The sequence below is a fragment of the Sus scrofa genome, chromosome 6 (genome assembly GCF_000003025.6).
Source record: "Sus scrofa isolate TJ Tabasco breed Duroc chromosome 6, Sscrofa11.1, whole genome shotgun sequence".
Classification (NCBI taxonomy): Eukaryota; Metazoa; Chordata; class Mammalia; order Artiodactyla; family Suidae; genus Sus; species Sus scrofa.
This window is the reverse complement of record NC_010448.4, coordinates 75,526,008-75,553,158: the sequence shown is the minus strand read 5'-3', so window position 1 is coordinate 75,553,158 and position 27,151 is coordinate 75,526,008. Positions and strand designations below refer to the sequence as shown.

At 51.5% G+C, this 27,151-nt stretch overlaps 2 protein-coding genes across 3 annotated transcripts in view; one reads left to right on the top strand and one right to left on the bottom strand.

Annotated features, from left to right (window-relative positions):
• Positions 9,972-26,088, bottom strand: NECAP2 (NECAP endocytosis associated 2). Of its 2 annotated transcripts, XM_021095419.1 has the most exons (8): positions 25,825-26,088; positions 23,646-23,746; positions 20,977-21,081; positions 20,812-20,893; positions 19,511-19,619; positions 16,454-16,631; positions 12,666-12,750; positions 9,972-11,200 (listed from the first exon to the last, which is right to left on the bottom strand). In XM_021095419.1, the coding sequence occupies exons 1-8, from the start codon at positions 25,914-25,916 to the stop codon at positions 11,152-11,154; spliced, it is 801 nt and encodes a 266-aa protein (XP_020951078.1). In that variant the 5' UTR covers positions 25,917-26,088; the 3' UTR covers positions 9,972-11,151. The 2 variants fall into 2 exon arrangements, with proteins under 2 accessions (XP_020951078.1, XP_013854465.1); XM_013999011.2 differs by lacking the exon at positions 12,666-12,750.
• Positions 25,984-27,151, top strand: part of SPATA21 (spermatogenesis associated 21) — a 41,448-nt gene continuing 40,280 nt past the window's right edge. Inside the window, exon 1 of the mRNA XM_021097598.1 lies at positions 25,984-26,115. Coding sequence (XP_020953257.1) covers positions 25,984-26,115 — 132 coding nt within the window. The remainder of the gene's footprint in view (positions 26,116-27,151) is intronic.

The following is a 27,151-nucleotide window of genomic DNA, read 5'->3' as shown; positions in this document are numbered from 1 at the left end:
CTTCATGGCCTCCCCCCCAAGTCTAGGTCCCAGAGCGAGCTGGGGAGACAGGCCACCAAGGAGTCATACAGGGAATGACTCAGACGTCCCCTGACCAGCAGTGCTCAGAGCTGTTGTCCTCTTGGGTTTGCATAAAATCACAAGGTAAGAGAGCCTGGGAGTTCCCGTCGTGGCGCAGTGGTTAACGAATCCGACTAGGAACCATAAGGTTTCGGATTCGGTCCCTGCCCTTGCTCAGTGGGTTAACGATCCGGCGTTGCCGTGAGCTGTGGTGTAGGTTGCAGATGCGGCTCAGATCCCGAGTTGCTGTGGCTCTGGTGTAGGCCAGTGGCTAAAGCTCCAATTGGACCCCTAGCCTGGGAATCTCCATATGCCGCAGGAGCAAGAAATAGCAAAAAGACAACAACAACAAAAAAAAAAAAAAAAAAAAGAGAGAGAGCCTGTTCAAAATGCCAACCCCAGGAGTTCCTGTCCTGGCACAGCAGAAATGAATCTGACTAGGAACCATGAGGGTGCAGGTTCGACCCCTGGCCTTGCTCAGTGGGTTAAGAATCCGGTGTTGCTGTGAGCTGTGGTGTAGGTCGGATCTGATGTTGCTGTGGCTGTGGTGTAGGCTGGCAGCTACAGCTCTGATTCCACCCCTAGCCTGGGAACTTCCATATGCCGTGGATGCAGCTCTAAAAAGCAAAAAGCAAAAAAAAAAACAAAAACCAACCCTCGAGACTAAAGGGGGAGGCGGGGGAACGAGACTGGTGGACTTCAAGCCCCACTCTGAGTAACTCGAGGAGGTCCCAAATTCCTGCACAGGCTGTGCCATCTTGGGTAACTCAATTGACCATTCTGGGCCTCAGTTTCCTTATGGGTAAAATGGAGCTACTTTCAACTCCGTTTGTTGCTTAGAAACCATATCCCAAGCGAGGAAGGCAGGGCCGGTGCCTGGCCCTCAGGAAGCTGCAGAAAGGGATCGGCTGGTGGCGGTGACAGCTGGGAAAGTCCTCCCACGGGAGCGCTGCCTGGCGAGCGAGGGGACCGCTGGACAGAGAGACGCTTCTCTGCTTGTCTGCAGGCCGCAGCGCCCGGACAGGCCTCCGCCTCGTCCCGCCCACCCCAGCCCGCGGGAATCTCTGCAGGACCGCTGGCAGGATGTCCGCAGAGGCCCCGGGGGCGCTCTCCAGGCTGCCGGGCCGGGCAGCGCCGGGGGCGCGGCGCGTGCGCCCAGAGCGCCCCCAAGGCCCCGGCCGGCGGCTTCATCCCGCCCCCTGGCGCGCGCCCGCTTTCCCGCCCTCCGCGCGCGTCGCAATCTCGGCCCCGCGGCCTCCTCCCACCGCAGCGCGCCACGCGCGCCCGAGCCCCTGGCCCGCGGTTGCGCGCGCTGCCGGGCTCCTACCTTCGTGCGCCGCCGCCGCTGCCGCCGAGGCCGAGCGGGCCGGGCTGGGCGGGGCCAGAGGGCGGAGCTCGATCCCGACCCGCCCACGTCCTCGCGTTGCCCGGGTGGAGGGCGCGCCCTGGGCCCGGGGCGGGGCCGGCCGCTGGGAGCGTGCGGCGGGTCGGTCTGAGAATGTTTAACCGTAAGCCGCGCTGCCTGGAAGGCCTTTCTTACAAGATCGCATTTACTGCTCGGGACAACCCAGCAAACAGAGCTGATTAGTTTCTTATATATAAACGTGAAATTGAAGATTAAGCCAATTAATGCTTAAGATCTCGAAGCTGCAAGATGGCAGACGGAATCGGAACCCAGACTCAGCAGCAGACTTCGACAGCGGTCTCGGCGTTGTGTTCCCTGGCCCTACCTTAAAGGCCTTAAAACCCGAAGTGCTGTCCTTGACCAACAAGGCTGAGGGGGCCTGCCTGCCCCCGCCTCGGAGCCCACAGCAGCAAGTGAGGCCCCACTGACTGCACCTGTGGGGACAATGTCTATTTTCCTGATGGTCCTGCAACTCTGGATGAGGCACTCTAGCCTCGGTTTGTTCATCTGTAAAATGGCGCAACCCCACGTGCTGCCCATCTGTTCTCACAAGCTCAGGTGCTTTCTCCACAGGGAATGGGGAGAGGACCATAGAGGAAACCAGACTTGTGAAGCTAAACAGTGACGTGTCCTTTCTAATAATAGGTTACTTACTGGTCCTCTCACTGGGCGTCAACTTGCCTGCGTTTCTGAAGGATTAGATCCATTTCAAAAGGGGGAGGCAGGTCTGAATTTCTAGCGCTGAAGGAGAGGTGTTTTGCCTGAAAAAAACATGTTTAATTTTGTGATTCTACGTTTGGAAAACAGTAAACAGCCAGAAAGAAAAGCAGCGGTCTCAGCTGGTGGTTCATGTTTCCCCACTGGTAGGAGCAGATGAATGGAAGTTTGACAAAGAGGAGGCTGGTTTTTACATCTGAGAAGCTTCAAGAAGGGCTGCCAGGGTGCTCTTTGGGCTCTAACACCTGGGAATGGTGCAGGCAAGGCTGTGGCCTGGGCCAGGGTGGAGTGCTGCTGGTCACGGGACATCTGAGTCAATCCCTGGGGACTAGGCTGAGGAGGGGTGCGAGGTTGGGAAGACAAGGGCACGATTTCCCTGAGGTGTCCCTTGATTCAGCTCCAGGAGGGCTGAGTGACCTCTGCCAGTAAGCAGATGGGCCCCAGGTGACCCAGCATGGCCCAAGGCTGTGTCGCCCTGTCTGGAGTCCCCACACTTCCTGTATCCTGGATCCCTACCCAGGCTGTGATAGGATCATGGCCTCTCTATTCCACTTCTTCACCCTAATGTGGTGTATGGAGTTCTCGAGCCAGAGAGATCAAACCTTCTTTTTACTTTGGTCTTTTTAGGGCTGCACCTGCGGCATATGGCGGTTCCCAGGCGAGGGGTCGAATCGGAGCTGTAGCCGCTGGCCTACACCACAGCCATAGCAATGCCAGATCCTTTACCCACTGAGTGAGGCCAGGGATCGAACCTGTGTCCCCATGGATACTAGTCAGATTTGTTTCCGGTGAGCCATGATGGGAACTCCTAAACCTGCTTCTTAACACGCCAGAGATGCTGCTGAGCCGCTGACCCCATTGTGCCACAGTGGGAAATCCTCCAGTCCACTTCTGATCCTGCCTGTCCCTGCAGAGCCCTCCCTCACTCTGGAGTGAGGCAGGTCTGTGCTCAGGCCCCCATCCCTCCCCCTCCCTCCAGCAGAACTTTCCAGGCCTCTCTGCACCAAGTCTCCTTTGGTCACCTGCACCTTGTGGGCAGCCTACTCTGGCTGCCTGCTACACTGTACTAGCTGCTCCCTCTTCTATTTTTTTTTTTTTTTTTTTTTTTTTTGCCACTCCATGGACATGTAGTCCCCAGACCAGAGATCAGATCTGAACCTCAGATGCAATCTAAGCTGCAGCTTCAGCAAAACTGCCCGATCCTTAACCCACTGTGCAGGGCCAGGAATCGAACCTGCGTCCCAGTGCTCCCAAGATGTTGCTGAGCCACAGCAGAAACTCCATCCCTTTTCTATTTTCCCATTCTATCTTAAGTCCCCTTTGAACTCTTCTGCGAAGGAGAACTGTAGGCTACAAGTTCTAGGATTATTTCCATATTGCAGATGAGGAGACCGAGACTCAGAAAGATATAGTCGCTTGCCCAGGAAGTTCAGTGGCTTCTAATCGCAAAGTTCTTTCCTCTACACTACGCTGCCTCATGTGAGATTTGGGGAGGGACAGCAAATACAGCCCCTATCTGCCAGACCCTCTTATCCCAGAACCCCCAGAAGCCTGCTGCAGGGAGGCACATACTTCCACTAGCCCTCCACGGGAGGCCTTGAACTCCCCTCTCCTTAAAGAGGCTGTGTCCCCTGTTGTGCTGACTCGGTGGCTCTGCTCAGCTCAGCCTGCCCTGTGGTCATTTGAATCCCCAGGGCTGCTGCTCCCTGGTCATGCTGTTGTATAACGAGGTGCTGCCCAGCCCAGTGTCCCCAGGTCCAGCCACCAGAAGGGAGTTGTGCTAGGTACCTGCTCCCTGCAGAGGGTTCTAAATCTGCAACTTGGGTGACTGGGAAACCAGTGACTGAGTTACCAGCCCCAGGTTGCTAGGGCCAAGTGTCTGCCAAACCAGGGTGCTAAGCTGGGTTGGACTCTGCCCACCATAAGCAAAACCACATTAACCAGGAGGCGTAGAGGACAGGTGTTCCAGTTAATTGGATTTGCTGGATATCTTAAGGATAATTGACAAGGTCACTGTATAATGTCTGACTTTCGTAGCAAAAAATTAGAAAAGACTAAAATATCCAGAAATAGGGGACTTGCATATATTAGTTGTTCTTTTAGTGGAATACTATGAAGCCATTCCAAATGCTACAGAATAATATTCAGGGACTGGAGAAATTGTTAGAAGATGTTAAGTGAAAGGTTTCAGAAAGGACAGAATTAGCCCATGTTTGTCAAGGAAAAAGATTATTTATATATATATATATATATATATATTTTTTTTTTTTTTTGTCTTTTTGCCATTTCTCGGGCCGCTCTCTTGGCATATGGAGGTTCCCAGGCTAGGGGTCGAATCGGAGCTGTAGCCGCTGGCCTACGCCAAAGCCACAAGCAACGCAGGATCCAAGCCGCATCTGCGACCTACACCACAGCTCATAGCAACACTGGATCCTTAACCCACTGAGCAAGGGCAGGGATCGAACCTGCAACCTCATGGTTCCTAGTCGGATTCATTAACCACTGCGCCACAACGGGAACTCCCTATATATAGATATAATAGGAAAAAGATGAGAGCACACTAAAATGTTAACTATGATCTCTATCTTTGGGTGTTAGGATGACAGATGGTCATTTATTTATTTATGGCTGTGCCTGAGGCATGTGGAAGTTGCTGGGCCAGGGACTGAATCTGTGCCGCAGCAGCAACCTGAGCCACAGCTGTGAAAATGCCAGATGCCTAAACTGCTGTGCCACCAGGAAATTCTGACAGATGACATTTTTTTTTTTTTTCATTTTTGGCTGTCCCAGGGCATATGGAGTTCCTGGGTTAGGAATCAGTTCCAAACAGTCACAACCTATGCGGTAGCTGTGGCAGCACAGGAACCTTTTAACCCACTATGCATCCTGGCGCGGCAGAGACACTGCTGATCCCATTGTGCCACCATGGGACCTCCTAGATGATCTTTTTAAAAAATTTATTTGGAGTTCCTGTCGTGGCACAGTGGTTAATGAATCCGACTAGGAACCATGAGGTTGCAGGTTCGATCCCTGCCCTTGCTCAGTGGGTTAACGATCCAGCATTGCTGTGAGCTGTGGTGTAGGTCGCAGACGTGGCTCGGATTCAGCGTTGCTGTGGCTCTGGGAGCGGCCCAAGAAATAGCAAAAAGACAGAAAAAAAAAAGAAATTTTTATTTTTTGTTTTTTTAGGGCCGCACTCGTGGCATATGGAAGTTCCCAGGCTAGGGGTCCAATTGGAGCTGTAGCCGCCAGCCTACACCACAGCTCATGGCAGTGCCAGATCCTCAACCTACTGAGCGAGGCCAGGGATCAAACCCGCGTCCTCATGGTTGCTAGTCGGGTTCGTTCACCGCTGAGCCATGACGGGAGCTCCCCTAAAATTTTTTTTTAATTTTATTGTAATTAGAGTGTAGTTGATTTGCAGTGTTGTCAATTTCAGCTGTACAGCATAGAGATCCAGTCACACACACATATGCATTCTTTCTCTCACGCTATCTTCCATCATGTTCTATCCCAAGAGACTGAATAGTTTCCTGTGCTGTACAGTAGGACCTCATTTCCTATCCATTCTAAATCTAATAGTCTATTCTCCGTCCGTCCATCCCACTTCCTCCTCCCTCCCCTTTGGCAACCATAAGTCTGTTCTCTATGTCTGTGAGTCTGTTTCTGCCAGACGACCTTTTAAACGTAGATTTTTTTTTCTTTGGAAAGATGGTATACTTACATAGTTTGAGTTCAAATAGTATAGAAATTTATAAAGTAAAACTAAGGGTCCCTCCCTTCCTTATCTCCTAATCATCCAGTCTCTCCTGCAGGCAACCTGTGGGGTGCTGTTTCCTGTTTACCTTTTGAGATATTTTAAGCACATAAAGCATATTTTCCCCACTTTTGTGCAAAAGAGAGCATACCTACATGTTATTCTGTACCCCAAACTTGACATTGTCTTACAGTTTCCATGGGGGGAAATCCAGGTGCAGCTTTGCTGGGTCCCGTCAGCACATCTCTCACAGGCTGCAGTCCAGGTGTCAGACAATAAATGTGTTGCTCGAAGTTTTAGGGTGACTGTTACACAGCAATAGAGAATTAACATAGATGTGTAGGCTATGTCTAGTCTTCTGCTATGATAATATTATAGTTGCTTGTTATTATTATTTTTGTTTTCATATCGCATTACATATCCATAATCAGGTCCATTCTGCCCACAGAGGATGGTATCTTCCTGCCACTCCTCTCAGAGAAATCAACAGCTATTATGCACCTACTGTGTGCCGGTGATGCATTTCAGTGGCTTCCAATCACCTATGGAATAAAGTCTCACCCCTTGGCCTGTCATTCAATACCTGTCACATTAGGGCTTTCATTTCTTCTTTTTTCTTTTTTGGTCTTTTTAGGGCTGCATCCTCAGCATAAAGAAGTTCTCAGGCTAGGGGTCAAATCGAAGCTGTAGCCACCGGCCTACACTACAGCCACAGCCACATAGGATCTGAGATGTGTGTCTGTGACCTACATCAGCTCACGGTAACACCAGATCAAACCTGCATCTTCAAGGATGCTAGTCAGATTTATTTCTGCTGAGCCACAACGGGAACTCCACCTTAGGGCTTTCTTAATCTACATGGAGAGAATGGCAACTTTCATATATTAGGCAGGCTTTAGATGCCAGCCCTGTTGGCAGCATCACTCAAGGTCATCAACCTGGTTATAATCATGGATCCTAGAGACAGGCTGCCTAGGTTCCAATCCCAGCTCTGCCACTAAGCAACTACTGCAACTTTGAGCAAATTAATTACATAATCTCACTTCAGTCTCATTTTTTTTTTTTCTTTTTCTTTTCTAGGGCCTCTTCCTGCAGCATATGGAGGTTCCCAGGCTAGGGGTCTAATCGGAGCTATAGCCGCTGGCCTACGCCAGGGCCACAGCAATGCGGGACCTGAGCCGAGACTGTGACCTACACCACAGCTCACGGCAATGCCGGATCGTTAACCCACTGAGCAAGGCCCGGGATTGAACCTGCGACCTCATGGCTCCTAGTTGGATTCCTTAACCACTACGCCATGACAGAAGCTCCAGTCTCATCATTTTTGAAACAGGGATGAGTATCTCATAGGGTTGTGATGAAATAAATTTTATGTTACATGCATAGAACAGCGCCTAGCGCAGAGTGAGCATGACATAAGCAACAGCTGCTGTTAACACCAAGGGAAAGTGAGGCCAATGCCAGCACACTTTTGTAATTAAATCGGTCTAGGTTCTTCTCACACTGACTCCCACCTCGATACCCTTGACTCCACCGCCTGTGTTATCTACGGCTGCCTAATGTTATCACCAACTTTGCAGCTTCAAACAACATTTACTAACTCGGTTTCCCTGGGTCAGGAGTCTGGGCACAGCTTGGTGGGGTCCTCTGCAAGGCTGCCATCAAGGTGTTGGCCAGGACAGGGCTCCTCTGAGGATCGACTGGGCAAAGGTCTGCTTCACACATCAGGGGGTTTTGGCAACATCCGGTTCCTTTTAGGCTGCTGGCCTAAGAGCTTTCGCTGCCTTGACATTGTGATTCTCCCTCTAGGGCAACTCACACAACATGGCAGTTGGGGGAGTTCCCTTCGTGGCTCAGTGGTTAAGGATCCGGACTAGGATCCATGAGGATGCAGGTTCCATCCCTGGCCTCACTGAGTTAAGAACCTGGCGTTGCTATGAGCTGTGGTGTAGGTCGCAGAATTGGCTTGGATCCTGAATTGCTGTGGCTGTGGTGTAGGCTGGCAGCTACAGCTCTGATTCGACCCCTAGCCTGGGAACTCCCATATGCTGTGGGTTTGGCCCTAAAAAGAAAAAAAAAATAAGAGAAGGAACATGGCAGTTGGCTTCTTTCAAGCCAGTAGGACAGATGTCACAATGTTATGTAATATAATCATGGCAACGTCTTTTTTTTTTCTTTTTGCCTTTTAGGGCTGTACCCGCAGCATATGGATGTTCCTAGGCTAGGGGTGGAATTGGAGTACAGCTGCAGCCTGCGCCACAGCCACAGCAACGCTGGATCCTTAACCCACTGAACAAGGCCAGGGATTGAACCCGCAACCTCATGGTTCCTAGTCGGATTTGTTTCTGCTGCGCCACGATGGGAACTCCCAATCATGGAAACACCTTGTAGTCTGTCTGCCGCATCTCAGTGTTTCCAAGTCCTCCTGCTATACAGACAGCAGCTCAGGTCTCAAAACCCCTAAACCCAACACCCACCTCCCATATTCATTTAGCCAACCTACACCCCACCAATTTGGAAGCTCCAGTCAAGGGTATAACTGAAGAGATGCCTAGTTGGTACTGAGGGTTCCTTAGCTGGGATTCTGATTGATGGAGCACCAGACTGTCCCCACCCCACACAAACCTCTCAAGGCGCTTTTCAGGAGGGATTTTTTTTTTTTTTCTTTTTACAGCCACACCCTCAGCACATGGAGGTTCCAGGCTGGGGGTTGAATCGGAGTACAGCTGCGGCCTACACCACAGCCACAGCAACGCCAGAGCCAAGCCGAGTCTACGGCCTGCACTGCAGCACAAGGCAATGCTGAATCCTTAACTTGCTGAGCAAGGCAGGTATCGAACCTGCATCCTCAAGGATATTCATCAGATTCATTTCTGCTGTGGCATGAAGGGAACTCCCCGGCCAGATTTTTTGACTGCTGTCTCTTCATCAGCTGCCTTATCATCACCATTATGAATAATGGTTCTGGGGGCATTACCTGATTCTACATCAGGTGATCAAGGTCAAACTCTAGGATGGCCACTTGCCAGTGCTTTACATACCTCGTCTTAACACTTAGGTTATGGAAGGAGCCGGTCTAGGTCTAAAGCCCAGGTCTGTCTCCAGGACCTAAACGCTTACCTTCAAAGTAACATGCTTCTACTTAAGGGTCTCCTGTAAGTCTAAGCTTCTTCTTTTCCAGCCTCCAAGCACGTAGATGGGAATGGAAAATAGACAAGAAAAAAACTGCCTACTCTGGAGACTCCTTTGATGCAATCCCCTTTCCTTATTCAAAGGACACGAGGGAGTTCCCGTCGTGGCGCAGTGGTTAATGAATCCGACTAGGAACCATGAGGTTGCAGGCTCGATCCCTGCCCTTGCTCAGTGGGTTAACGATCCGGCGTTGCTGTGAGCTGTGGTGTAGGTCACAGACGCGGCTCGGATCCCGCATTGCTGTGGCTCTGGCGTAGGCCGGTGGCTACAGCTCCAATTCGACCCCTAGCCTGGGAATCTCCATATGCCGTGGGAACAGCCCAAGAAATGGCAAAAAGACAAAACAAAAACAAAAACAAAAAAACAAAAAACAAAGGACACGAGGATCCTGGGTTCCAACTGCCTCTGTCCTCCTGCATGCTGTTTCCTAGGCCAGAGCGGCCACTTCCACAACCAGCAACAAAAACCATCTCTCCTACAGAACCCACAGGTGGGAAGAGAGCCTTTATCTTATTTTTTGGCCCCTGTACATCCTTACTATTTAGGGAGATGCTTCCACACGAGGTCTTGATGGGAGACACGGGTTCCCTCCCACACTGGAAGGCAAGGAACCCAGAATGTCCCAGAATGGCAGACAGACTGTACTCTTCCAGGTTAATGGAAGAGAAATTACTGGTTGCCTTAGGGCAACAGGGCCAAATTCTCTCATTTTCGCTAATCTGAAACCCTAGCCCCAGACTTTTAAGTCTGGACACACAGTCGGTGGTGAGAGGAGCAGTGAGTCGTGGCATCCGGGAGGGATCAGCAGCCATTCTGCCAGATACAATTCCGTCTCTGACGTACACTGACAGAGAAAAAAATATTTATTTTTTTATCTTAGAAATCTGGTCCCATAAAAAGGTCAGCATTTTTTATCAGTTCATCACCTTGACCCTTTAGAAATCTTTCAATTAAGAGGTAACGTATGTCGATAAAAGCAATTTTAAAGATGTGCTCAGATAAAATTCTCATAAACCAGGAACACAGGCAACCCTAGACTTCCAGCTGCTTCAGAACTGCTTCTGTCATGCACAGTCCCTGAAGGAGAAGAGAAAGCAAGAGCTGTCTGCAGACAAGGCACTTCGGAAACCACCAAGGAGCAAACCCAAGCTGCCAGGAACCACACCGTAAGCCTGTGAATCCAGAGAGCTGCCAATGGACAGGAAGGCCGAACCCCCACCTCCATGAGAACAGCTGCCACTTTCTGGCCCAAATACTGTCCCAGCTGGCTTCCAGTGCCCACCTGGCCTGGCAAGCATGGGCAGCAGGCACATGGCCGAGATAAACACAGCTTCCCAAAGCTCACAGCAGCTCCTGTGGCTGATGGTGAGGAATGCTTTCCGAAGCACCTTGGGGGCCTCCTGCAAGCAGTCCTTTTTGCAAAGACAATGAGTTAGTGCATTTCAGCACATTAGCAAAAGCAAGTATTAAAACATTTTTTAAAAGCTGGTTAATACCCTTGACTTCCTTCCGGACTGTTCAAGCTGCTGCCTATAATCCTGCTAGAATCCCGAAGGAACCCCTCCTCAAAAGGCGCCAGGACTGCAGTGGCTACAGCCAATGGGAGTGCAGAGAGCCCCCTTCCAAACAGTGATCGCAGGACACCCGTAACCCCGGGGAAGGGCTGATCTGAATCCAGGCGACACATTCATTCCCTTCTTTTCCCGGGGCTTGTATTTAATATGGTCATCGTGAGGGAAGAAGCAGTCTCAGTCTTTCTTGTGTCAAGAGGACAGACAGGGACAGGGATCCTGGAACTCTCTCCTCCGGTGTTCCGGTTGCATCCTTGAATCCCAGGAACCACCGTGACACGGTACCAATTTACTGCTTAACGTGCCCAATCTGTCAAGAGAGTTCAGGTAAGGAAGGGAGGAGCGTCATCTCCAAAGAAGAGGCTGGCCAGGGACTGCTTCACCCTCCTTCCTTCAGCCCAGATGAGGTGGCTCCTTTCCAGAAGTTACACGACAGAGTTGTGCTCTGGTCAGAACTGAACCCAGCCGGTGCCTGGCTGAGGCTGGCTGGAAGTCGACCTGTAAAGGTTAGACGAGAAGTGGGAGATTTCAGAGGTTTAAAGATACAAAGCAGGACTTCCCATTGTGGCGCAGCGGAAACGAAACCGACTAGGAACCATGAGGTTGCGGGTTCAATCCCTGGCCTCGCTCAGTGGGTTAAGGATCTGGCACTGCTGTGAGCTGTGGTGTAGGTCACAGATGAGGCTCGGATCCCACGTTGCTGTGGCTCTAGCGTGGGCCAGTGGCTACAGCTCCAATTAGACCCCTAGCCTGGGAACCTCCACATGCCGAGGATGCGGGGCCCTAAAAAGACAAAAGACAAAAAACAAACAAACAAAAAAAGATACAAAGCAGGTAAAATGTGACTTTCTTCAGAAGAAAGAGCTCCAAGAAACCAGCCCCTGAATGTTCTAGAGCAGGGGTCAGCAAACCATAGCCCAGGACTAGACCAAATCTAGTCCCTTGCCTGTTTTTATAAATAAAATTTCATTGGCAGCAGCCACGCTCTTTCATTTATATACTGTCCATGGCTGCTTCTGGGCTCCAAGCACGGCACTGAATAGCTGGAACAGAGAGCACATGGTCTTTGAAGGCTAAACTATTTGCTTCCTGGTCCTTCATAGCAAATGTGTGCTGGGGATTTCCCTTGTGGCTGCAAGTTTGATTCTTAGCCCAGGAACTTCCATATGTTGTGGGCGTGGCCAAAAAGAAAAAAAAAATGTGTGCTGGAGCTTCTGTCATGGTGCAGTGGAAATGAATCTGACTAGGAACCATGAGATTGCAGTTCAATCCCTGGCCTCGCTCAGCGGGTGGAGGATTTGGCGTTGCCGTGAGCTGTGGTGTAGGTCACAGATGTGGCTCGGGTCCTGTGTTGCTGTGGCCGTGGCACAGCCTGACAGCTACAGCTCCGATTCAAGCCCTAGCCGGGGAACCTCCATATGCCGTGGGTGTGGCTCTAAAAAACAAAAAACAAAAAGTGTGCTGATTCCTGTCCTAGAGCTTGTCCACATAACAACTGTGTGATTGGTACTTGGCATCTTTCCATCCTGACCCCAAGTAAAGGCTTGAAACTTTATGGAAGCAGAAAAGGCAGGAGACAGTGCTTGCCTCAGAAGTCCCATGAAGATAGGCCAGGTTAACTCTCAGCCCAGCGTCCTAGGGAAGCTGGCGGGCTGGGGGGTGGGGGCGGAGAGCAGCAGAAGAGGGAGGTCCTGGGCAGAAGCCAGGGTGCTTGGTGAGGTGGTTTAAAAACCAGCAAGAGTTGCATAAGGAGGCTCCAGGCCATCCAGCAGCGGAGAGCAGCGCAACACCTTCACAGAGCAAAATGAGCCACCAAAGTGGACACTCTGGGGCTGTCCCCCAGCTAGCCTGAAAATGTCCAAGTCAGAGCTGTTGCTCCCAATGTCAGAAGGAAGGCATGTGGGGGCAACCCAGGTTTTTAGAGAAACAGCGCTGGCCCCAATCCCACCCAGACCTTCCTCACCCTGTGGATTTGGTAAAGTCTCCCCAGATGTCAGCGGTGGCAGCAGTGGCAGGCTTGGGCTGCGGCCAGGACACAGTGGCACCTCCTATTGATGTCCCCAAGTCCGAAGGGAAGGGAGAGAAGAGACAGGAGTCAGGGACCTCTCTTTCTGGTTGTCCAGTGACCCCAAAATCAGACTCATGATTCCAGGAGGTTGAGAAAGACACACACAGACGTGCTTTGGGGCAGCAAAACACCAAGGAGCAGCTATGTTTCCACTGTCACCTCATGAGCCCTTGAGGGCTCCTGGAGAAAGAGCAGAAGGCCCCGGACAGGTGATGGGGAGGGGTGCCAGCGAGGGCAGCCACACGCCATCTACCACTCGCACCTGAAGGTGGCGTTGTTTTCAACTCTTTATGCTGGAAGTCTGTTTGAAACTTAATCTCCTTCCCTGATCTCTTGCATGAGAATGCCCACTAAGGTCATACAAAGCCCTCAGTCCACTGTCTGGATCAACTAGTTGAGAAACAAGTGTCAGACCCATGCCAAGTCCTGGAAGCCAACTGGTTAGGGGTTGGGGAGAGCCTTCTAGAAGTAACACAGAAGCAGGTATCTCTATGTATATCTTCACTGGGGTGGGTGGCATGATGGGGCAACAGTGCCTGCTTTGTGTTTTCCTAGCACCTCCCCCGTGCTACCAACGGTCCTTTCTGAAGGCCCTGTGCCTGCCACCTTCTGCCTTCCCACCCATTTGCTATTTCTAATCTGCTTTGGGCTGGGAAATGAGATAAAACCAGAGCCTTCAACAGTTGATTTTACAGTTCACCAAGTGCTCAACAGACATTATCTCGTTTCGACCTCACTACAGTCCCTGGGGGGAGATAGGACAGGACCAGCTGTTTGACGGTGCGCAGGTTACTTAGGTCTCAGTCTCCTTATATCTAAAAAGGAGACAGGGTTCAGGCCCTGGCCTCACTCAGTAGCTTGGGGATCCGGCGTTGCTGTGAGCTGTGCTGTGGGTCATAGATGCAGCTTGGATCCAGCGTTGCTGTGGCTGTGGTGTAGGCCTGCAGCTAGGGCTCCAATTCGACCCCTAGCCTGGGAATTTCCATAAGCCACAGGTTTGGCCCTAAAAAAGCAAAAAATAAATAAAATAAAAATAAAGACAGAGAGTTTCTGCTCAGTGGTAACGAATCTGACCAGTATCCATGAGGACGTGCGTTCAATCCCTGGCCTTGTTTAGTGGGTTAAGTATTTGGTGTTGCCATGAGCTGTGGTGTGGGTCGCAGATACGGCTCGGATCCTGCGTTGCTGTGGCCATGGTGCAGCCTGGCAGCTACAGCTCCAATTCAACCCCTAGCCTGGGAACTTCCACATTGCACACACGTGGCTCTAAAAAGCAAAAATAAATAAATAAAATAAAACGGAGACAGTCACAGCGACCACTTCACAGGACTGACTGCTCTGAGGATCAAATAAGGTGATCCATGTGGAAGGCTCAGACCAGGCCCGGCACACAGCGATGATCACCACGCTAATACTAACAAATGGAGAACTTCCGCTGGGTGCTTACAATGCTCCAGGCGTGGTTCCAAATCCTATTCGAGGACTAGCTCATTTGATCCTCACAAGAAACCTGGCTGCAGGTTTCATTACTGTTCTCACCTACAGATAAGAAAACTGAGACACAAAGTAAGGGAAAAATTTCTGAATAGTACACAACTGAAAAGCTAGGATTTGAACTCGGCCAGTCTGGTTTTAGAGCATAAAAAAAGTGCTCAACAAATGTCAGCTATTCATGACTCTTATACCCTTATACCCTGTTTGCAGACATGCTAAATGTCTGTTTTGTACATCAAAACAAAGGCCTTGGGAGTTCCCGTCATGGTACAGCAGAAACGAATCCAACTAGGAACCATGAGGTTGCGGGTTTAATCCCCGGCCTTGCTTGGTGGGTTAAGGATCTGGCGTTGCCGTGAGCTGTGGTGCAGGTCGCAGATTTGGCTCGGATCTGGCACTGCTGTGGCTCTGGCATAGGCTGGCGGCTACAGCTCCAATTCAACCCCTAGCCTGGGAACCTCCATATGCTGCAGGTGCGGCTCTAAAAAGACAAACAGGAGTTCCCGTTGTGGCGCAGTGGTTAACGAATCCGACTAGGAACCATGAGGTTGCGGGTTCGGTCCCTGCCCTTGCTCAGTGGGTTAACGATCCGGCGTTGCCGTGAGCTGTGGTGTAGGTTGCAGACGCAGCTCGGATCCTGCGTTGCTGTGGCTCTGGCGTAGGCCAGTGGCTATAGCTCCAATTAGACCCCTAGCCTGGGAACCTCCATATGCCTTGGGAACGGCCCAAAGAAATAGCAAAAAGACAAAAAAAAATAAATAAATAAATAAAAATAAAATAAAAAGACAAACAACAACAACAAAAAAGGCCTGGAGAGCGGGACTTGGGGCTGTACTTGCAGTATTGCCAGGGCCCAAAACGCTACCTGGCACACAGCAGGGACTCCACACTGGCCATTAAAAATGCACCAGCAACGGAGGGAAGGCCTAAGACAGTGGCTCTCAGACCTCAGTGAGCATACAAATAAATATGCAGATTCCTGCCCCTGTCCCAAAGCAGGTGGCTCTCCCTGAGGGTTCCTCCTGGCAGCCTCCCAGGCTGAGGTGCTCTCCACAGGGCTGAGGTTTGAAGCCTAACCTCCAGGCCAATGTCCACAACCCTTTAAAGGGAAAAAGAAAGCAGGCTTCCCCTTCTGATCCTGCCCTCCCCCCAAGATGCGGCTGAGAACTGTACAGAGAAGGTGGGTACTTCCCGTGCGGCTCACAGTGTAACTACTTGGCACTGCTTCTACGGTGGCTGTGGCGACTCCTCGCTCAGGAACTTCCATATACCTCAGGTGCGGCCACTTACTTAGGAAAAAAAAAAAAGGAAAGAAAAAAGAATAGTGACAACCCCCAGTCTGGGGAAGGCCAGGAGCATCAGGCTGGGCCAGGCAGGTGGGGTGGGGACATCCAGGGATGAGGCTGGCATCCCAGCACTGATAGAGGCTGGCCGTAGGCATTAACTTCTGGAATCCCAGGTCCCCAAAAGGCACTCCTCACACCCTGGAACAAGCACCTGCGCAGCTTCCTGGGGGCGCGGCCGCTCAGCTTTCCAGCACCTGCCAGTCTCACTGAGGAGCTTGCTTCAAGCCACATCTCCAATTTTATGTATGTATTTATTTATTTATTTCAATTTTATTTCCTACTACTCACCTTGGAATACTTAGACTGTCCCCATCTCCCTAAACACACCAAGTATTTAAAACTTAAAAGTCTGGAATGCCAGGTGTCCCCTGCCCCAACCTCCTCCCTTCAAGGGCCAGTTCGACGCCACCTCTTCCGTGAAGCCTCCCCAGATCACGTTGCTGGCAGTGAGCCTGGGCCCCACACATTCAGTCTTTGTGCCCATGAGTCCTCTTTCCTTCTAGACTGAGCTCCCTGTGAGCAGAGACCATGTCTCCACCACCTACGCACTCGCTCAGTGAGCCGCCTCTGAGAAGCAGGAACCCACAAGCTGATGATTTCACAGCAGCAAATGAGCTGCAGCCCCTGCCCATCAGGGGAGGACAGAGGCTCAGAGGGCTGAGTGGTGGGAAGAGAGGAAGCCCTTACCCCATGCGGGCAGGACCAGCTCTATGGCGCCCACCTTCCAGTTTGTCACTCACAGGTACCGAGTGACCAAGAGGTGTGAGCAAAGGAGGGAAAGCCACAGGGCCCCAGCCGCCAGGAAGAGGAACCCAGCAAGCAGAGTCACCTCTGAACACTGACCTGAACTGGGAACAACTGCTGGCTGGATCACAGAGCCCCCCACGGACAAGTGCTCCCCAGGGTGCGCAGTCAGGGTAGAGGTTCTCCCCCCCGGGGGAGGGGGAAGCAGGCTCAGGCCTCCTGTGCTGGCGGGCCGGGCTCGGGGAGTCCCAGCTGCTCCTTCCTTCTTCTTCATGTTCTAAGGAGAGGGGAGGAATGCGAATCAGTCAGCTCCGCCAGAGTCCCACTGCTACTGGGGTCAAGGTGACTTCCAGGCCCCACACATCTGTGCCACCAAGAGATGGTCAGGCGCTAGCCTCCCAGCACTCTCCCGGCTATGGGCTATATTCAATGCATCACAAATAACTTCCCAAAGTGTAACTGAGGGAGTTCCCCTGGTGACCTGGCGGTTAAGGATTCGGTGTTGTCACTGCTGTGGCTTGGGTTCTATCCCTGGTTCGGGAATTTCCACATCTGCAGGCGTGGACACACCCACACACACCCACACACACGGAGTTCCCATCATGGCTCAGCGGTTAACGAACCTGACTAGCATCCATGAGGACGTGGGTTCAATCTCTGGCCTCGCTCAATGGGTTAAGGATCCAGCGTTGCCGTGAGCTATGGTGTAGGTTGCAGATGTGGCTCAGATCTGGTGTTGTCATGGCTGTGGCGTAGGTCAGTGGCTACAGCTCCGATTGGACCCCTAGCCTGGGATCCTCCACATGCCATGAGTGTGGCCCTAAAAACACCAAAAAACGAAACAAAACAAAACACCTCAGCACCCGACTTTATTAATCATCAGGGAAATGCAAATCAAATATAATGAGGAGCTCCCTTGTGGCACAGCAGGTTAAGGATCCAGCATTGTCACTGCAGTGGCCCAGGTTGCTGCTGTAGTGTGGGCTTGATCCCTGGCCTGGGAACTTCCACATGCCATGGGCATGGCCAAAACAAAAACAAAAAGAAACAAAAATCCACAATGACATAGCGCTGCACATCCATCAGAATAGCTAAGCACAGACAAGGGTACGGAGCAACGGGAAGAGTCCTGTGCTTCTGGCAGAAGTGTAAACTGGGAAAGCCTCTTCAAAAAACTGCTGGAAAGAATCTTTAAAGCTAAGCATTTGAACTGACACCCCTGCCAGTCCACTAGTACAGAGACCCAAGAGAAAGGCACACACGGGCACCAAGAGACTTACATTCGAACATTCACAGAGGCACTACTTGTAACAGCCCCAAACTAGAAGCCCCCCACATGCCCACCGCCAGTTAAATGGAGAGATAACAGGACACATGAGGGAATGGCACCATGGCGAGAAGCACAGGCGACAGTGTGGCTGCGCTCGCCAGGACTACATGAGGGAAGGAGTCAGACACAAGAGTATGAAGCACATGATTCAATTACTTAATCCTCCAAAACTAAACCTAGGCGTTCCCTTCATGGCACAGGAGGTTAAGAACCTTACTGCAGTGGCTCAGGTTGCTGAAGAGGCCCAGGTTAGGTCCCTGGGTTGGCACAGTGGGTTAAAGGGATCCGGTGTTGCCGCAGCTGCGGCTTGGATTCAATCCCTGGCCCAGGAGCTCCCCTACGCTGTGGGTGCAGCCGTAAAATTAAAAAGAAAATAAAAAAAACAAAAACAAAACCTCACGTGTTCAAAGTCAGGGGAGTGGTCACTCTATCACGTGGAAAGGGGCAGGAGAGGGGCTCCCAGAGTACTGACACTCTTCCGCTCTGTGTCTGGGTAAATCTGGTTTTTAAAAATTCACTGAGTTTTGCATTTACAATGCATACACTTTTCTGGATGCATATTATACTTCAACCACACATTTCAACACAAAAACCTGAACACGAAGGTGAATAAGAAACCAGAGCAGCTACAAAGATGAAGAGGACACAGCTCCCGCCTTGTCAGAGAGCAGCAGCTTCATCAAATGCCCAGACCACAGCCCGAGGTCTAAAGCCCTCAGAGACCTCGCTGAGTCCAGCTGTGCGGGGTATTTCTAGCTCTCTGACCCTGGGCAAGCCCCTCGACCTCTCTACACCTCGTTTCCCCACTGGCAAAGGGGAGAGAGTTTAATTCACATGACAAGGACCTAAAAATGCTACCTGGCACACAGCTGCTGCTCATTAAAGGTTAGTTTCCTCCTGGCAAGACCAAGATGCTCATCCCAACCGGTCCGCCGGCTATGACCTGGATTTCCTCTTAAGGGCCAGCTGGCCCACTTCGAGGGGCCCAGACCATCACCAGCATGAAGCAGAAAAGAGGAGAAAGAGATGGTAAGCAAACAGGAAGAGCATCATATTAGGGTTAGAAAGTTTCTTCAGAAAACAAATCCACTGGGTTCTCATTTCCCCCAAATCCTTCCAACGCCACCCTGCAGCCAAGCAAAGGCCAAGTCTTAGCAGCCAAGCCCAGCACAACCCTTACTCTCAACAGGAGCGAACGGGGGAAAGCCAGACGCAGGGCAGCTCTGGACGAAGACACAGGGAGCCAGGACATGACCACCAGCAGAAGGTGCCCGTGACTCCCAGTGCCCACCCTTGACACTTTCCAGCCCAGAGAGCTGCCAAGCCATCCTTAGCCAAGGCACAAAGCAAGACGCAGCGTGAGATGAGTGCACTGACCCCTGCCCCTAACAGCCAGGACAGAAACACTGGCTCTGGCAGGAAGCAACTGATGTTTCTCAACTCAGAGGCTTTGCATGTGCTGTTCCCTCTGCTTGAACCACCCTTTGACCCTTCTTTCCTTGGTGACAGGTTGCTTCTTCCAGGAAGCCTTCCTTGGTTTCCCCCACTCCCAACTTAGGGCTGCAGCCCCTCTGGGAGCTCATGGCACTGAGGACATCCCTGGGCTGTAGAACCAGCCTGGCAGGTTGTAACCACACCTTGACTCCCCCGACCCCGGCTTGACTCTGAGCTCTATGATGGAAGAGTCTTCTCATTCACCCCCAGCATAGTACCTGGCACCGGGTAGCTGCTCAATAACATGTGCCAAACTGTTAGAAAAGAGTGAGACAGGTTCCAGGCCGGGCTTGGTGTGGTGACCAATGCAGCCGAGCGAGGTTGGGACTCACCGCAATGTTGAGCTTGATGGTCTGGCCCTCCTTGAAGCTTAGGTCCAGCTTGGGGCCTTGGTCTGGGTTCTGGGCTTGTTTTGCAAATTCACACTGCTGCTTCACCCATCTGGGGAGAGGGCAGGAAGGCAAAGGTGAGGAAAAGGTGAGGTGTCCTGCATCCAGGCACTCACGTCACCCCTACCTGCCACCGGTCCAGGATGAGGCCTTTACTGCACTGGGGCAGTAGACACCAAGCAGCTTGAGAGTCAGACCTGGATTCAAAACCTGGCTGTGACACGTAACCAGCTGCATGAACGTCAGTTTTCTTATCGGCAAAATGGGATGATAATTCTCTATGCCTTAAAGACTGCTATGAAAATGCCACGAGATCATTTAGGTAGAAGGTCCTGGTTTTCAAGAAACCTGAGAACCTGGTTTCTCCTCAGCAGGTGGCATGAAAACTAAGACAAGATCTCAACACCTCCCAAGGGCTTATAAGGTAGATGGGGGAACAAGACAGACACCCAGGCGTTCCCACTGTGGCTCAGCAGTAATGAATCCGACTAGGAACCATGAGGTTGCGGGTTTGATCCCTAGCCTCGCTCAGTGGGTTAAGGACCTGGCGCTACCGTGAGCTGGGTGTAGGTTGCAGACTCAGCTCAGATCTGCTGTGGTTCTGGTGCAGGCCGGCAGCTATAGCTCCGATTGGATCTTTAGCCTGGGAACCTCCATATGCCATGGGTGTGACCCTAAAAAAAAGACAAACAAAAAACAAAAGATGCCCAGGAAGGAGCAAGAAAATGGTCCCCCAGCCTCCACAGAGCATTCCTCCAGCAGCCACCCAGAGCAGAGAAGAGCCAGAGGCGCCCACGTGAGCAGCGGCACACTCCCTACTTGCTGGCAGCCAGAGGTGCGGTCCTGCAGATGGTGGGGGAGCAGTCCTTCCTGCCCTTTTAGGTTCAGAAAGGGACTGCCAGGCTGTGCCCTGAGGGAGCACCATGTATCACACCAGGGAGGAAAGGACCAAGAAAGTTCCAGAGGAGCCTGACATTGACCCTGATTGCTCAGGGGCCTGGTGAGGGAAGAGATGTTGACAGCTCCAAGGCTGGGCCAGCTGACTGGGGAGGCAGAGGTGGGCCAGGAAAAGGAGACGACTTCAAAGCAGGAGTGCGGACTGGCAGAGCACAGAGAAGGCCATCTGCCCTGAAGGAGAAGTGAGTTTTCCCGAGGCTCTGCAAGCAGACAGACCACACGCAACCACCTGGGCACCCGAACCTGGGAGATCACTCTGCCCAGGGGAACGGGGAGGAACCACTCACTTGAAATGGTCCTGCAAGGCAACATTGAAGTCAAAGGCGTCACCTCGGTCCCCGAAGCCAATTCCAATAAATGCCCGTCGCCCTGGGGGACAACACACGATCAATCCCACTTTCCAGAGGCAGGGGAAACCTCTCAGAGGACGAGGCGCCCAGTCCCATGCGTACCATTTCCGTCTTCAATGCGGATAACGAAGTACCTGCTGGAATCCGTCACACTCTCCACCGCTGTGCCAGGAAACTGATCCACAGGGGCCTGAGCAAAAAGCTCCCCTGAAAACAAAGGTGAGGGTGAGTCTTAAGCCCCTGGCAGCCTCTTCCTACCACACTACTGGGGCCTTTTTCCTGCGAGGCAGATAGGCAAGCCCTCCTCTAGGATCCTCCTCAAAGGGAACACACAGGAACATAACCAGGGAAAGGTTTAAGTCAGAGACAGCGGACAGGTCAGATCCAGCTCAGTTTTAATGTTCAATTTAATTGCTAATGTTTCAAAATCAAGTTACACACGAAATAATTCCGATTTCTGGAGCTCCCTCTGTGGCACAAAGGGATCAGTGGCATCTTGGGAGCGCTGGGACACAGGTTTGATTCCTGGCCCGGCGGGTTAGGGATTCAGCGTTGCTGCAGCTGCTTAGGTCACCAAGTGTGGCTCAGATCTGATCCCTGGTCCAGGCACTCCATATGCCACGAGGTGGCCAATTAAAAAAAAAAAAAAAATCCAGATGTCTGACTCCTCTTAAAATCAAAAGATTTAGCAACACTGGCCGGCATTTCCACATGAGAATGATGAATTGGAGCTGCTGGTCACCCTTTCACGTTAACTGTCTCACCCTGAGGGCCCTGGTTCAGGCATATCATACCTTCAAAAAAGGCCTGGTCCCTGAGGCAGGACTCCATCGGGGCAGGTGAACTCAGTGCAGAGGCTTTTTGCACTCACAGAAGAATATGAAACTGGCTGATTTAATCTAATCTCAGGACAAGAATGACTGCTTTCAAAAGGCGCTCTTGCAAATTGCACCCCCTTGTCCACTATGGCTCTCCAGGTGCCCGTAACACACACCTTCTCACCTTCTGAAAGCACTTACGACTCAGTCATTTTCTCACGTGCTGATCTCTGGTGATACATAAGTACTTAATCAAATAGTCTCTACTGAATCCTTCGTTTCAGAGGTGACTGGGTAATCAAGGCTGAACTGAATCCAAACAGTGGACCAAGTTTGTAGCTTCTTGTTAATTCCTCTGCCCCCTCTAGTTTGCTACCTGGGGATCTGGGATCCACCTGGATGCCTTCAGCCTAGAGCAGTGGTTCTCAATCATAAGTGATTTGGCTTTCCCTTCCACCAAAGGGAAATCTGGCAAACTTGGTGACTTTTTTTTTGCCACACCCATGGCATATGGAAGTTCCTGGGCCAGCAACTGAATCCGAGCTGCAGCTGTGACCTGTGCCACAGATGTGGCAATGCTGGATCCTTAATCCACTGTGCCACAGTGGGAACTCCAGATTTGGTGACATTTTTGATTGCCACAACTTGGAGGGTATACTGGCATCTAGTAGTTAGAGGCCAAGGATGTTGTTAAACAGCTTAAATGTGACTTAGACCACAGCACTCAATGGCCCCAAATGTCACTAGAGCTGAGGCTGAAACACTTCAGTCTAAAGTGACTGGAAAGTGAAACACAAATACGACTTAGTGGGCATGACCCCAAGCTGCAGGTGAGGCGCAGCTTTGAGCAGTGGCTGTTACACCAGGTGGTCACCTTAAAGTCAGTCCCCAAGACTCCCCAGAGATAGGTGCTGTCATTCCTCTGTGATGCCATCTGGAACACCCCAGCAAATCTCACAGAGTTCTCTGGCCTAGCCACAGCAGCTGTCCCTTCAAACTCCTTTGCCACCAATGCTCAATCGTGCTCAAAACAAATCAACACTCTGGGTCATCTTGCATTTGGTGACAAAGCATGTGGATAAATACATGCTTGCTTTGTATTTCCAACAATCTTGTGAAGCAGAAGCTCATGTGATCCCCACTTCACCAACAAGGAGGCCAAGGTGCCAGAGGTCATGTGGCTTGCCCAAGGTCCCACAGCTCAGACACGAGATGCCACTCTGAGAAGAGGCAGCCAGTTTTGCCCACGCCTCTGCAGTTCCACTTTATTTGCTCCACAAAGGAAAATCTCTACACATTAGAAAAAATAAATGACTGAAAGCTGGGACATCTTACCGCACCAATCCCTGCTCTGGGTGGGCATGTGTGTGTGTGGGCAGGGGGATCGGGGCTACCGCAGACCATGTTGCCCTCCACTCACCCAGAGGCACTGGGGCTGCAGGACTTCCGGAGCGATTTCACCAAAGGTGACAACTGCCAGCTGACCCCAGCACAGCCCATCTTGGCTTCTCTCACCACAAAAGAGCTGAGAGGGCAGTTTCCAGCTCTTTCAGTTAATAGGTGTGGTCAGTCTGGGAAGTTACCAGTTAGCCGATAAGCAGGATTCCCGAGGAAGAAGCTGAGCTCAGCAGCAGGGGGCTGGGCGTCTTCACCCAGCTTATCTTCCAGGGCTTCCTATGTGGACCAACCCGCAGGTCTTTTCTCCCTGGCCTCCAAAATTAGTATTTTCTTAAGGACATCCAAAGAACATGTGCCTGACAGGAAATACTCCCTTTTAAACTGAAGGTCGGGGGAATGGAGGTGGCTTATAAGGACACCCAGGCCTTTGAATTTCAGGACAGGGTCCCACGGTCCCTGGGTGGCTTGGCCTGGCCAGGCCTGGGCTGCCTCTCCCTTCACAAAGTGGGAGGTCTGAGACCTCAGCCCCTCCTCGCAGGCCTCCCTTGCCTTTACCTGAGGTCCTGTCCTCGAGCTTGATGTAGGCCACCTGCCCTTTTGCAGTGATCCGCAGCCGGCCACTCCATGATGGCTGGTCCAGCTGCCACTCCGAAGCCCTACAGGGACAAAAGCCATTGTGCCTCTGCCAGAGGCTCCTGCTGGGGACGGGAATGGGAAGGGCATGCGGGCTGCCTGCTCTAGACCAGGGGCTGGCAAACTTTTACACGATCTCTGTCCCAGCTACTCACTCTGCTGCTGCAGAGGGAAAGCCGTGACAGTGCATGAAACTGTCGATGCTTTAAGTATTTTAACCAAATATTTTCTACGGAGCATGACTATGTTTCAGTGAAACTTTACGGACAGTCTGAATTGCAAAAATCATTCTTAGCTTGTGAGCCAAAAAAAACCACAGTGGGTCATCGTTTGCCAACCCCAATTCTAGATTATAGAGACCTTCTCTGGAGCAGGATTCCAGTTTTCCTTCTGTAAAGCAAGCAGCTACTGGGACACATGATTTGTTTAAGACTCTGTCAGGCTGTGGTGGTCAGAGTGATCTTTTGGGACCACTGAGACCACTGTGGAAGAAAAGAGAGAAGAGAGCAACAGGACATATGAGCAAAGTGAATGAGTGTTCAAGAAACATATTCTCAAAGGTATCCCAAGAAGAAATAAACCAAGGAAACCATGGACCGATCACAATGGCCCCTTTTGGCTCCTTTAAAGCATAAACGTGACATTTTAGTTCTAAGAAGGAGCTCAGTAAAGCCCCCAAAGAGCAAAAACCTCGGGTGTTTCCAAGAGGCTTTTCTTGGAAGTCCCTAAGCATATGCCAGGACTCGGAAAGACACCATACTGTGGACGCAGGTTGTTTTGAAGTCCACACAAACGCAGAGGCTCGACTCACAAGTCAGCAGACTCAGTTTCAGTTCCTCTTCCCGGGGCAAGAGGCCTTAGACTCAAGGGGGGCAGAGCTCTAAGGCTGAAGTGCAGGGGCTGGCAGTGTCCTCTAAGTCAACATGGCCAGCCCTAACATTTGGTAACTTTGATCCCTGGGGGACCAAGAAGGACCAAACTCATCCTAAGGAAGGGGATGGGGGGTAGACGACCATCCCTGGTTTGGTGGCCCATATCCCGTTTGACGACAGAAAGCAAATACGCGTTTGTTGTTGTTGCTACCGTTGCTTTCATATTTTTAAACTATGTCGTGGATGCCAAAGGTCTTCAAGAACACGTCTGTTCACCATAAAATCAGTATGAGCCCGTGTTAACACAACTGGAAAGTAATGAGAGGCCAGGTAGGTGGACACTCCATGGTCGTTGTGGCACAGGCCAATCCGGTCTTTCCAAATAACTTGGACAAACACTGTCTTCAAGAACCCCATCCACCACCTCCCTCCCACCCCGCCCCACTCCCAGTGGCACAAAATAGCCATAGACCGGGTTGTCTGTATCAGGTACATCTTTTTTTCTTTTAATATTTTTCTTCTTTTGATACATGGTGACAACATGTAAACAACACAAAAAGGTAAACAAGGAAAGGACGTCTCCTTCCACCCCCACCCCCGCCCCACCCCTGTTGTTCTCCTTGGGCCAGTTTCCTGTCTTCCCTGCCACATACCCTACATCCACAAATACTTATGTATTGATTTGGCTCAGGTGAACATTTCACCAGACAAATGTGGATGGATTCCTCCCAAGTGCCACAGGCTGTGATAACGGCTGGGCTTCGCGCCAAGGAAGAGTCCTTGGGCTTTCAACGTCAGCTCTCCGGGACGGGTCCTTGGGGCGGTTCGGGGCTCCCTTCCTTCCCCTCGGGGTTTCTGCCACGGATGGGGCCCCTCCCTCTTAAGCCTTTTCAGGGATCCCTTCAAGGCCATCAGCGCTGGAAAATAAACGTCTATGACACCACCACTCCTGACCACGTTTAGGGGCCCCAACAGCCCACCGGCGTCCCCCAGCGCTAGACACGGCTTTCATGCCTTCCCCACGGCCGGGAGCCCCGTGCGTCGGACTGAGACAGCCGAAAAGTCTGGGTCCCCCTCCCTGCTCTGGCCTCGAACTGGAAGAAACCTCAGCATTACTTCCCCCCTCCTCCCAATAGCCTGGAACTTCCTCAGCTCCCATAGGGGGGCGTGTCGGGGAGGCAGGGATGGGGTTAGGCTGTGACCAGCCTGGCCCGGCGGCGGGTGGTCACCTGTAACCACGGTTGGTGGCCCGCGGCGGGATGCGGTAGACGTGCACCTCAGGCTTGACACAGAGAACCGACTCGTAGCCTCCTTCCTCCATCTCGACGCCGGGAGACCGCGGGACTTCCGGCTCCTTCCCCGCGGCGGGGAGGAAGCCGCGCGACTCTATGACCCGCCTCGGGCTAGAGAGGCAGTTCGTGCACCTCAGCGGTTCGTCGCCCGCGCGCCCTCTGCTGGAGGCCCTGGCTCAAGACATGCGGCGGACAGACACAGGCATCTATCACAAGAAGACAAGGGCTGTCTGGAGGACTGCAGAGAAAATTCAATACAGAACCCACTGCAATCCGTTGTCTCATTGTCATCCCTATCACCTCCAACCTAGCGTCCAGTTGGTTGAGATTCAAAGCTGTAGCTACCTAGACAGCTCACCCTAACACCTCTGGGTTCTCCCAGACTTTGCTTCCTTCTGCTCTTCCTGGATGTCCTCCCATCATCTGACCCTGTAAAACATGATTGAGGCTCTTTCTTCTAGAAAAATCCTTACCTGACCCACCAGCAAAGTGCAATGTCCCTACTCTGCCACCCTTATCCTAGCCCATATGTGAGGGAGTTCTCATTGTGGCTTAGAGGTAAAGAAATGGACTAGTATCCAGGAGGATGCAGGTTTGATCCCTGGTTTTGCCCAGTGGGTTAAGGATCTGGCGTTGCCATGACCTGTGGCATAGGTTGCAGACGTGGCTCGGATCCTGCGTTGCTGTGGCTGTGGTGTAGACTGGCAGCTGCAGCTCCAATTCGACCCCTAGCGTGGAAACTTCCATATGCCGTGAGTGCAGTCCTGAAAAGCAAACAAACAAACAAAAAAAGTATCTTGGTCTTAACTTGGATTTCTCACAGAATGTGATAGGAGATACAATGTCTAATCAGAGTCAAATTCTCAAAATCCTGTATCATCCTTTACAATTCTCTCATTCATTACACAAGTATATAATTCAGTGCTTATAATATGCCAGATCCTATGTGAGGCACAGCTGATCGCAAATCTTTGGTTCACTGAATGCTCCCAAATTTTCTCCATCTCTTTCTTCCCTCTACTCTCTCTCTCCCCCTGCCCTTTTTACTCACTCTAGGTAAGCTGTTTATTACAGGATTGGTCTATTGTCTTAAGTTTTAAAAAACTATTGTGATAAAATATACATAACCTTGGAGTTCCCATCGTGGCCCAGCAGTAACGAACTTGACTGGTATGTATGAGGATGTGGGTTCGATCCCTGGCCTTGCTCAGTGGGTTAAGGATCTGGCCTTGCTGTGAGCTGTGGTGTAGGTCACAGAGGCAGT